The sequence below is a fragment of the Tachysurus vachellii genome, chromosome 19 (genome assembly GCF_030014155.1).
Source record: "Tachysurus vachellii isolate PV-2020 chromosome 19, HZAU_Pvac_v1, whole genome shotgun sequence".
NCBI lineage: Eukaryota > Metazoa > Chordata > Actinopteri > Siluriformes > Bagridae > Tachysurus > Tachysurus vachellii.
In genome coordinates this window covers 15,619,179-15,632,068 of record NC_083478.1, presented here as the reverse complement: position 1 = coordinate 15,632,068, position 12,890 = coordinate 15,619,179, and the positions used below count along the sequence as shown (strand labels likewise).

Genomic DNA, 12,890 nt, shown 5'->3' with positions numbered 1-12,890 from the left:
CACTGGCACCAATTTAAAAAGTTCTAGGGCATCTAGGATTCACCCTGAAACACACCCTGGCAGCTTATTCCCTGGAAGTTAAAACACAGGTTTAAATAAAAGAGGGAAAGTAAGTTTCATGCTGCAGGATCAGGATCAGAGGAAACACGTGGGGCAGATTCTAAATAATGCCCTTTGTTGCCTGTCTATCCATACATGCGTGACCAGGTGAGTTGAATACCTTAAACTTACTGAGTAAAGAGAATCCTAAACAATTCTGTCCATATGCACCATCTCTCTCTGTTGAACTACTGAAGGAGTGCATAAAGCTATCAGACTTTTATCCTCTGTTTGAGTTGGTGTTCTTTTAAGAGTCTTCTCTGACACTGATTGCTGGGAACATCGTCTGATTGCATGTGTTCCTGAAGTGCTTCCCTTCAGAGCTGTGCAGAAGTGCTGTTCTGATCAGCTAAGATAGTGGCTGATAACACTTTAGGAATCCATCTCCTCACATCATTATTGTCTCTTCCTGCCATTCCATGTGCCTGGTGCCCTTCTTTTCTTCTCTGCTCAGTAGGAAAATGGAGCACGGGAAAAATACTCTTTCTGCCATAATCAGGACAATGATTAATTTCTCCATTGTAGGCAGGTGACAGGTACGGCTACATGCACAAAGGCAATTGTCTCCAATTTTGCGGTAGCTTTTTGAGATTTCTGCCAGGTAAGGCAGGGGGGAGGAGGAGAGGGGAGGAGAGGAGAAGCAATTTGGGCAGGAGGCAGGTGACAATTTGAAGGCTGCATTGACAGGCTCTCTGCACTGATTGCCAGGATGTTCCACTGTTTGCCTCTTCTCAGCGACAATGGCAAGAGGAAGGGATGAAGATCTCCATGATTGTAACCTCAGCAGTTAATAAAAATTCACCCTTTCAGGCCAGGAATCAAAGCCAAGGCTGTTCTATAAAGAATGAGCAGACAGGGTGAGGAGGTGGGATAGAACGAGCTGCTTTTTTCCTCTCTCTTCGAGTAGTTGGAAAGAAAGATATATACCAAGAAAAAGAATGAGAGTTAAAGAGTGGGGGAGAAAAAAAAAGCTTGACAAATCAGGCAGTGCCCACCCGGTAACCATATTTCAGCTCTGTGAAGCATGCTGCATTATGGTGCTTCTGCCATTCTGGGCTACTTTTTTTAGTTGATGAGGAAGGTTTGGGGTAAGTTTACTATGCATAGAATTCATGCCTGACACAAACTTACAGATGCATGAGCTTTTTCGTCCAAAGATCATATTTAACTGTAAATGTACCAGCCTAGTCATGACATTTTCTCATAGGAAGCTCATCAGCATACTTCAGTGCGGAATAAGAAATCCAAAAGAGTAAGATTAACTATTGTATCAATATAACAACCTCTGATTGGCTAATAAAATAAGATATACAAGCAACTAATAACACTAAAAAGGAAATGTCAAAGCAAATAACGTGGACACCGTTTCTGGATTTATTTATTGCTATGTGCTTTCTATAGTTTTAGGCTCACTAATTGATTTGAGAATAATTTAGCACTGATATACTGTGTATTATACCACAGGATTCACGAATTCTGGGTACTGATTGGTCAGAAAGTGTTGAATCATCTATTATAAACAGCTGCAAGGCAAATTCCAGGTATATTAATAAACTCATTCTGATATATGTTATTGTTCGTCTAATTACAGCCTGTACGGTGGATAATCCACAAAAACGTTGGTATGGATGGTAAACTTTCTTTGGAGGCTGCTCCTTCAAAATTCTATATTTTTACTAAAGAAATCTTCAGGATGGAAAGCTTAGAGGTCTCTCAAAAACTTCAAATGGATGTAACACATAACAACATTAAATATATCAACAACAGAATAAAAAGTATGATTTGTCATTTTTAAACTGTTGTAGTCAATTGCTGTGGCTTAGAGAAATAAAACTATTCCATTTATTGTACTTCATGTCACATCACACCCGCCTGTCAAAGCAGCATTTTCTGTACTTGATGTATTGCATGGCTGTGTAGGCATGCTGTCGTTACAAGTTTTCAGAATTAGTTTTTTTCTCCCTCTCTCGCACCGAAATATATCTCGCTGTACACTCTCGCATTCACTCTTTTTCAGAAAAATACTTTTCCTTTCATTAAATGTACATTTCCAGGACTAAAGAAACAAACGTGTTTTATAATGATTCTGTGCCTTACTGCCTTATTGCAGGCCCTTGCTATGCCGATGAGGGCTGATATATTACAGTATACTATTACGATTACATTTAGTATATTATAAAGTAAACTAGTACAGAAAAGATATCAGCTAGTATGTAGTGAAACAGTGAACAAGGAAGAACATCTTTCCACTTTCCAGCTGCACTCTTCTCCCTAACATACTTAGTATTCCATAAAACAGCCGCCGAGGAAGATGATGCGTCTCTTACAGAATGTTATACTCAGAATAAGAGCAAAAGGCCAAGGCAGTCCCTCTATGCAACTTGTGGTGGTTAAAATGATCCAATTAAGCATTTCTTGCCAGCCTCATTGTGGGCACTAAATTATTCATAGGGGCATTTATGTCACTTGCAGGGATGCATAGCTCTAAAAGTCAGTGCTGATCTGGCCTGTATGTGTAACAAAAAAGGACAAATGCAGTCGAAAATATCCCCAGACACACTTTAGTTCAATAATTCACCTATTATTAAGTCTATCCAATAGACAAAGAGTGTTGATACTCAAAGTTGTGAACTGCCACGGTTCTGATGCTATTTCGGTTTTATAAGCCATTCTCTTCCAATATGTAACCATACATAAGAGAGTCATTCTGCTAAAAGCTTGGCCCAGAGATGTGGTAAAGTGACAGGACAAAGGATTAATAAAGCAAGAAAGGAAAAAAAATATATATATTTTATTACTACATACGTTTACTGATTCATGTCCACCGTACTTGATCCGGATCCTCGGTTCTTGGACCACATCCAGATTGGTTCCAGTCACTACAAGGGGAGTGTGTCCACTAGAACCAAAAGAAAAAACAAACAAACAAACAAACAAAATACATGGTCAGCTTTACACCTTGAACAGAAAGTTAACTTCCAGTATGTTCTCTACTTTTGAAACCTGTCCACAATTTATCTCACAGACCCACCGTTCAAACGGTGCTGTGAAGATAATAAGCATGTGAGAAGGTAATGATTAAAGATGCTTTTAACTGGCTTCAGTAGATGTAATCAAACACAACAGATGTGCCTTTAGAAACACCAAAAAGCAGGAACCTCAGTGATCCTAGTTAACATTCTGGTGTTGTCTAGGGCTTTATAATATACAACAAAACAAGTATAGAGGGATACACAAGCTGGAGACAGGAAGCTGCTGGTTGTTCATTGTGAAATGTCACAAGATAGTTCCCAGATCCACTACATTAGCCATGTTCAGCTTGTAACAGAGAACCATATGGCTTTTGGTTCTAGCGACACTTTCATGACTTTAGCACAGTGTAAATGCTACAGCTGCTTTCTGGCCTGGGCTGACATTCTGCCTTTACACAGCGTACCTTTTTAAATCTAGAGGGTTAGTAATAAAATAATTAATAATAATAAAAAAAGAAGAAGCCAGTGTAGAAAAGTTGACTAGATGTCAGCGAGAGGGCCATATTCATCCTTCACCACTGGTTCATTAGCGCTATAAAACCTATATTAAATATTACTGCATGGCCTGTTTTAGACATGATATATGCACATTTAAAATAAAATGACCCGTGAACATAGGCACCAAGAAAACTTACAACGTTTTGAAGTGTGTAAATGATATGCAAATATGAATGCAAATCATGCAATCACGTGGACTGGTGTAGCATACACTGTACAATTATAGATGCACTGTGCTAAATTGTTTCAGGAAATTCCATATGACAAAGAAAAGAAGGAGGTGAGGCATGACATGTAAGGGAACAAATGCAGGATGAATTTGAAACGCTATCAAGCCCGTCTACGACTGATTTCACATTGTTATAAAAGTAGGAAGAAGTCCACTGCCTCCAATTTTAGCATAGCTCTATACTACTAAATTAGTATCTAAAATATTACATTCTCATCCCACTTAGACAGGATACTAAAGGGATAATTAGAGCAAAAATGCTAATGTGGGAAAAAAGAATGGAAGCAATTAGCCAGTTGAAGCTAATTGACTGCATTTATGCTGTCCCTCTGACATTTCTCTTCTCTATCTAACTACCTGTTTCTTTTCTTTACAGCCTGTCGTCTAAGTTCAAAAATCATTTCTCACTCAAACATCTTATGTATTTTGTGCCTCTGCCATGAAGAAAGGAACGAAAAGAAACGTCTATAATCAGCTAAGGTAAACTCCCTTTATGTCTTAAACATTCAGGTCTTGCTTCGGAGGTGAAGGAGATGCCAGGACACTTTTTACTTTTCGGCCTCATCCTAATTTGATTCTCAGTAGGATACTGACTGCTGGACTCCAACTGGTCTGGATTAAAGGTGAACATAGGGCTGTTACATCTTTCAAGAATCTTAGCTCTTATTCTTTTTTCTAAAATAGTTAACTCTGTATCATTCTAATCCCTGGATATAGTCCTGGGTCTTTTTTCCTGTTTCACACTGCTGAGACTTTACCCATTAATTAACAATTAATCTTGGCAATTCATAACCTGACATTTCACCCTGTACATCCCTAAACCCCATCTTAATGATCTTATTTGCAGTACCAATATCTATGATTGGATAAATACAGTGTGCGACCGCTTTAAATACTGACTCGTAATATTGTCACATAAATCCTGTTGGCTGTTTTAAGCCTCCTGAGACCCATGTAAAGGCAAGAAAACAAAGAAATCTGCAAAAGAAAGCTAGAGGAGTAAATTACATGAATATATTTTTGAAAGCATGGAGAGACTTATATGTGTTTATATGTACAGCAGCATGATTGTTATGTTTCCCAGCTCTGCAGTCTTCTTTTGGCTTTTTTAAGTTTGCAGTGTAGTTTACCAGGAGTTTGTAGAGATCCAGCGTCTATTACTTTTTAAGTCAGTTACTAAAATACTTAGTTATTTTTGAATACTCCACCTAGTTTGTCCTGAACAGACTTAACTGTCTCCTCTTTGCTCCAATTGATGTTCATTTTTCACAACATGCTGTGTTTCTGTAACTGAAACCCAAAGCACAATGATATGAGGAAGGTTCTGTTCAGTTTCTGATTGGGTGTCTGCTGTAATATTCTTCACACTGTACAGGATTGGCATTGCAATGAGAGGTTAACACAGTGCTAATCCTCCTTCAGAGCAGGATTTCATAACCCTATGTAAAGAGTAGTGCTAACACCCTTTCTAAATTACAACTGTGAAACGCTCCTCTAGCTGGGGTTCAAAGCTGGGATTGGAACGGCGATAATCTGGGTTTAAGTGCAGTGTGAAAATCTCTTCTGTATATTTTGGATTTATTCTTATTATTAATTTTCATTTCTTACTACTAATTGAAGTTAGTACCCCATCCTGTTTAATGTTGAAGGAATAAAATGTATTCATTGGACTCAAAAAATTGCCTGGAGAGTGAATTACTAATACCTTTTTATTTTTCTAAATGAAAATCAAACACCTTTTCTTCTCATTTTCCCCTTAGACTCTGTGTCCTGGGGTCATGCTGTAAGGTCTCACACTGAAATTCATTTCCATGCCATCTGCTGCATACTCACACCTCTGCCACATGTTCTTCCTATCCCCTTCCATGTCCTGTTAAAATCGCTCTTCAGTCGTGCTAATTTCAGACCCGTCAGCCCTGCAGTGGCGTTTTCAGAGGCAGCCAGCACCAGATGGACACACACACACTGAGACCTTCCATAGTGCCTTCTTTCCTTGACCCTGCTTTTAAACTGATCCCCATGGATAAGATGTATCTGGCTTTCATGTTTGTGTCCCTTCTGTTAAAAGGAAGATGCTAATTTAGAAGTTTACTCAAGGGTAGATGTGCATTAGAGCGTATTCCTTTGCATCAGCAGTTTTTCAGTTTCAGAAGCTTGTACCTGGAAAGAAAACACAGATGAGATAGATGAGGTGTGATGGGAAGCTTGTTACCTTGCGATGCTCCATTCAGGCTCGATGCGCTGTACAGTGGGATCATCGATGTACTCGAAAGTGAGCTTCTCCTTCACCTGGGCATGATCCACACTTACAGTGATATGTACAGGGCCAACCCCCATCAAAGAGGGAGCGGAGTAGCACACAATCTCCGACATGGTCCGCCTGTGAGAAACAGCCATGCTGATAACTCAAATGTGATACAGCCAAATGCTAATTACTGGCCTTCATACATCTAAAACGGTACCATAAGTTCTGGTGTATCGCGACAGAAATCTGAGCTTTACTTGAATCCATACATAATTTTGTGTATGTGACAAACTGTGTCCCTTTTGTGCTCTATGTGATTATACATTAAAGTTAAATAGGAAATTTATCCATAATTTGTGATCATTCTAATCCATTAAACCTTTTTCCACACAAAAAACTAATAAAAATATTGCTATGATGGCTAAGATTTCTGTGAGAAGAGATCTATTTAGAAATTTCAGAATTCTCTAACATTAGACTTGGTAAATTGTATATTTTAGTACTGCTTGTCAAATCAATATAAATGTGTTTTTGCTTAAGAAATTAATAACAGCCCATTTTAAAATTAGGCATGAGAAACGTGAGGTCCTGACTTTCAATCACATGACCAAGGTTTTTTTGTTGTTTGTTTTTGTGCTGAATTTTCAGTCATTTTCTTATGACTTCATGTACATAATTTATTCAAACAGAATTTTGATAACATAAATAAAATACAATAAGTAAACGTGACTAATTATATAGATCTGCATGTAAAAAAATAAAATTTGATTCTTTCACCTGCATTGAGAAAAGTACCCTTACTGATTACTTTGTCATCTTATGGCCTTTATAATCTGTCATATTTACAAACTCTATTGTATGGTGGTACAGAAAGACGTCAACATCTGTGTTAGTGATTATTATAATCGTAACTATATCGTATTTTGTGGTGGATGGTGACCAGAATTGCCAAAAATGGCAAGTACTTACTCAAAGAACTCGCAGGTCTGGTTCCCGAAGAAAACGCTGACGCTGCTTCCTGCACCCAGATTCACTCCAATTATCGTCACCTTAGTGCCGCCTGATTCCGGACCTCGGCTGGGTGATAGCCCGGTTATAGATGGTGTCTGAGGTAGAGAGAGAGAGAGAGAGAGAGAGAGAGAGAGAGAGAGAGAGAGAGAGAGAGAGAGAGAGAGAGAGAGAGAGAGAGAGAGAGAGAGAGAGAGAGAGAGAAGAATGAGAGAGAGAGAGAGAGAGAGAGAGAAGAATGAGAGAGAGAAAGGAGATCCAGCATAATATTAATTCAAAACAAGAATTTTAACTAATCCTCTGCCTGATGTCTATAATTCTAATTGAAATATGGATCAAAAACAACTTAGTAATTTGTATTCAAAATTTTTAGTATATAAAATGTTATCCTTATTCCAATCTTAATTTTTATATTTCTGTAAATCTGCTTGGAGACAATGTCTATAGTTAAAGCGCAATACAAATAGAATTGAATGGGACTGAATACATTTACAGCAGTTTACCAGGATACATCATTCGGGTAGAACTAGACATTCTGAACAGCTTTGGATTTTAAAGTGGTTTTTCGTTAGAATTCACAAAAATTCTGTGACTATCCGGAAAAGACAGCTCTGCAGCCGGAGTGGTGCTGTATCTCACAGAAGAGAGTTCAGGACACAAATGCTTAAAATCCATGAAAAATATCTTCTAAGCACACCACTGCCCACGTCTTGCCTTCCTCCCCAATCTTTCTGCCTCTCTACCCTGCATTTTATTTCACCTACTGAAAATAGCGTATATGTACAGTCTCTGAAGACAAGCAGATGGAGAAATACACAAACACACAGCTCTAAAAATAGATGGTGGCTGACTCCTCATGCATGAGGGCGAAAAATACATTAACAGCATTTTCTGCCTTATCTCGTGTTATAAAACAGGTATCCGCTTAGGAATTGTCTGTTGTTCAGACGCGTTCTGAGTGGGTTTAGTATAAATATGTTCGTTTTGTGTGTGACCATGACATGAAGGGTACAGGTTGTAAAGATCACACATGCTCAGACATACACACACACACACTCACATCAGGAATCAAAGGGAATCCACTGTCTCAGAATAAAAACGACTCTGATAATAACCGGCAGCTGTTAATTGCTGGGGGAGGGGTAATTGTGTGTGTGTGTGTGTGTGTGTGTGTGTGTGTGAATAGTAGTGCTTAAGTGTCCCCTCAGGTGTTTTTTTGGTGTAGAGGAACATGGCTGCCATCCTGCCTTTAATTCAGCTAACAGCTTTCATTGTCTCCGTGTTCGGTGTGCTTTCCCCATGGTGCCACACGTTTATAATTGCTCCATACTAAAAACTAATTTGATTAGGCTGTCAGGAACTTTGCTTCGCAAGCAGGAAGCACAATTCCTATGCTGCTGAAAAGCAGTGACAAATTAGGCCTGTAATTTCTAATTGTGTGCAATTTTTGCAAACAGTTTATTTGAAGGGTCCACAATCATAGAGTTGATTCAGTTCGGTGTTTTCCATCATGATTGCCTTAGGAAACATTCGCTTAATTGTAAGTGCACAGATAATGCCATTATCCAGTATGCAAATCAATAAAATAAATGTTTTACAGTGTGAGAAAATAACAACAGGAAATTTTAAAAAAAAGAATTTATCCACCTAGTTGTGATTAATGCATATGGCTTCAAGACTGTCTTTAAATAATGAATATGGTGGATTGTAAAATATGAAAGAATACTATCTTAATGGGTTAAGGAAATGAATAAAGCCAAATAGTTCATGAAATACAAGATACTGTCAATAAGTAAAACGTGAAATAATGATTTGTTTGTTATACACTTATTTAAAGCTTTATCCTACTCCAAACTCAAGTTCAAGTTTAAATCTGTTCTAACGCCTATGTCATTATTCATGAGCCCCTATCAGCAGAACTGTTAAAGTACTACCGAAATAAAGGCAAGTAATACCACATCCTTCCTGCATAAATCAGAGGCATGCTGGGATTTGAATCCTTACCACAAAGGAATAGAGCTGAGAAGAGCGAGCCTGCAGCTCAGGCTTACACTCTCCCACACAGAGTTGCACAGGACCGGCCTTGGTGTCTTCTGGAGCTGCATCCATCTCACACACTATCCTGAAAATTCACATCAAATTCACAGTAATTAGAACGCTGCATTTTGGATTCTATTCCATAAGACACTACAACAATAATGCACAAAACTCCTAGTGTATGTCAGTGAATGGAACAACCTCATGAGACATAACGACTGAACTAGACTCTGTGGGAAGGATTAGATTCATAAGCAAACCAGATGGTGGTATATTACTTTATACTTTTGTTTTTAAAAAATGAACAGCGGTGTATATCCAGTCTAGTCTACATATTGGCTTCATTTTCACAAAGCTATTTTCCATGCTGTGATTCAGACGACTGATAACATAATTTTGGAAAACAGTGGAAATATAGTGGTCTTTTTTTCCCCCAGGAAAATGTGAAGCAAAAGTCTGGTACTATTTAGTAATTTCAATAGCCCACAGATTGACCATGGTGCCACCCACTTGCTTTAGAATAAGGATGAAGGTTTCTAAGTCTTCAGGATAAAATTCATCTATTTAAATCTGCTGAGAAGCAAAATCAACTGTTCTAAGAAGCACATGCACACTTCACATCATTTTCCCTTTCAGTGAATCTGAATTTTATTCACAATCTGCTGCCATCCATCCATCCATCCTTCCATCTATCCATCCATCCATCCATCCATCTGTCCAGCCATCCATTCTTTACGCCTCTTATCCCACTGGGTCTCAAGGAACCTGGAGCCTTTGCCAGGAGACTCAGGGCACAAGTCAAGGTACACCCAGGACAGGAGGCCACAATCGCACACACACTTACACACCCTTTCACACACGACATACAATTTAGAGATACAATCTGCTGCTGTAGCTAAAAAAAAAGAAAAGAAAAAGAAAATCGACTCACAAATCGTAAATGTACTCTGTTAAATTGTAAATGTTGCCACCTCTGTTTAATGAATCATTGTGGCAACTTAAAGTCCAGCCTTCTAAGTTGATTTCCTATCAATACCATTGTATTTTTGCCATTGAGTGCTTAATTGTTATGCCACAGATGCTCAATCAGGAGGAATTGGCTCCTGAATGGACATCCAAAGTAAAAGTCTGCCTCATCCTCATAAAGTGAGCACCCTGCTGTGTTATAAATATGGCCCCTAACAGACGGCTGAAAGCCTGTGTAAATCACAGTGAGGAGCTGCAGAAGATCAATACTGTTTTATCATACTCTCTGATCTGATGTCACCCGTGCAGGCAGGTGGCCAGATCAAATGACATAATAAAAATGTGCCACATCGATTGGCACTTGTGAAGAGTAGTAAAAGATTGCAATGCAATCATGCTTGCTTAGTGTGTGTGGCGTGTATGCTGGGGTTACGCTACAGTAGGATATACATACGTACATAGATGTAACACGACTACAGTCAAATAGAACTTCTATTACACTCAGCAGCATTATCTCTGTGCCAGGTAAAGATAAATGACTGTGGCTGATGGTACTCGGGGTGACGTAATGGCTCTAGAGGCTGCACAGCAAAGAATTTCTGCTTAGTAGGCTCTAGTTTTGTGTGTAACCCCTTTCCTCATTTCCTCCTGACACTCCTCCACAGCTCCATACAAATGAATTCACCCCGGCTCTATCCTACTTGGATTAAACTGCTGTCAGAGGCGAGGAGGACTGACAAATCTCCTCTCTTGCACGTCACGCATTTCAATTACAGCTGTCCTGGCTTGCTTCTGCCCCCTGACACGCTGCACCAAGGCACGACAAAAGAAAACAGGCTGGACTCACAGACAAGAACTATTTATAGATCTAAAAAAAAAAAAACAAAAAAAAAACAATACACACATGCCAACAGAAACTTTTGCACCCGATATGCTGTATCCCTGGTTGGAGTCAAGGCTAACCTTCTACATCTCTAAAGATTTGCTCTGAAATAAGGTCATGGTATAAAAACACTGTCAACTGTAAAGTTCACAGAATCCTGTAATTCACTCAAGCTTAAAAGGCCATGGCACGGTGTAGCAGCTCCTTTGTACATTCAGCATGAGCATCTTCCTACAAATGGCCATGTGTGATCACGCTTCTGAGCGTGTAAATAAGACTGCAGTACCCATGGCATTAAGGTGTAGACTCTGGTGGAGGATGGTGTGTACATACTCAGTACACACTAATTAATAGCCTACCCTATTAGCAGCAAAGCCTATGCCTGACTACACAGCGTCTTAGGCATTTATTAATTTTCGGATTTATTTTAAATCAAAGAAATTATTTCAAATTGATGGCTCAAAGAGAAAGTGTTGAAATTATACACAAAATAGTGGAACACAGATCTTTATCTATGATAGGGACTAGTACTAGAACAGCTAATCTATAAAACATGATAATAAATAAAGCCAGCAATGAATTTCATTTAATCCTCCCTGCACACTAGCTAGATCTCTCCTATTGTACCATGTAACATGAGCTCAAGGAAGCTCCATTATTGGATAGCGTTGCTCATTAATAGCTTTGCTCTCATGGATTCCCAGCCTAGGACTGCTGTGGCATTGCTGGGATTGAAACACACAACCTCTGACTGATAGGGCAAGTGATTTTCTGCTACACCACTCAAGAGCTCGGACTTTTGCTTTCTGATTAGTTGATCTTTTTATGTAATAAAGCCTGCTGTGGCATGCACTGCATCATCTCACTAAGATTTAAGACATATATTTTATTAAAATGCCAAAGAATGCCATGCAGGGGGACACGGTGGCTTAGTGGTTAGCACGTTTGCCTCACACCTCCACGGTTGGGGGTTTGATTCCCGCCTCCGCCTTGTGTGTGTGGAGTTTGCATGTTCTCCCCGTGCCTCGGGGGTTTCCTCCGGGTACTCCGGTTTCCTCCCCCGGTCCAAAGACATGCATGGTAGGTTGATCTCTGGAAAAATTGTCCGTAGTGTGTGATTGTGTGAGTGAATGAGAGTGTGTGTGCCCTGCGATGGGTTGGCACTCCGTCCAGGGTGTATCCTGCCTTGATGCCCAATGGCGTCTGAGATAGGCACAGGCTCCCCGTGACAGGAGGTACAGTAGTTCAGATAAGCCGTAGATAATGAGTGAGAGTGAGTGAGAATGCCATGCAATCAAAGAAAGCAGTACAACCAGAATCCTCCAAAATGTGGGAGAACTTTACATTTCACTCATAATAATGTGATAAAGAGTTTTAATGAATGAATTTGCTTGAATAATTAAATGTCAAACAAAAATATATTTAGCAGAGACAGCCGGTAGAAATGGGCTTTTTGTTTTTTTGACTCGTAATTGAACATCTATGTAAAAACCATGTTTGTAATAAATAAATAATCCAAATATGATATGATAACATGAATGAACTTTCCATATTTCTGTATTCAGTAGAGGTTTTTGCTATGTACAAGGCACTGGCTTCAAGTTATTTGCAGAAGATTGTAAAAGCTGGGTTAACTAGCCATTCAACAAACAAGTAAACACAACAGATGCTGCGTGATTATTGAGGAGTGAGGGAGTGGGAGGTAGGGTGGGCAGCAATCTCCCAGCGGAAGGAGACTAGCCAGGCCTGCCTCTGCTCTAATTAGCCTTTTTTTCCCTGTTGGAGATGGCTGTGAATGTAATCTTCAGGATGGCCGTTCATCATGAGTTGTTTGTACTGCCTTTGTAAAGATGTTCCTGTGTGAGGAAAACTAAACCTTGCCAGCAGGTTCAG

General features: G+C 39.3%; 1 protein-coding gene across 1 annotated transcript in view; it reads right to left on the bottom strand.

The window, feature by feature from the left end:
* The window catches only part of plxna2 (plexin A2), a 207,192-nt gene that overhangs the window by 40,334 nt on the left and 153,968 nt on the right, over positions 1-12,890 (bottom strand). The window contains exons 14-17 of the mRNA XM_060894004.1: positions 9,116-9,233; positions 7,073-7,209; positions 6,071-6,238; positions 2,905-2,998 (exon numbers count right to left, since the gene is read on the bottom strand). Of these exons, the coding sequence (XP_060749987.1) occupies positions 2,905-2,998; positions 6,071-6,238; positions 7,073-7,209; positions 9,116-9,233 (517 nt within the window). The remainder of the gene's footprint in view (positions 1-2,904; positions 2,999-6,070; positions 6,239-7,072; positions 7,210-9,115; positions 9,234-12,890) is intronic.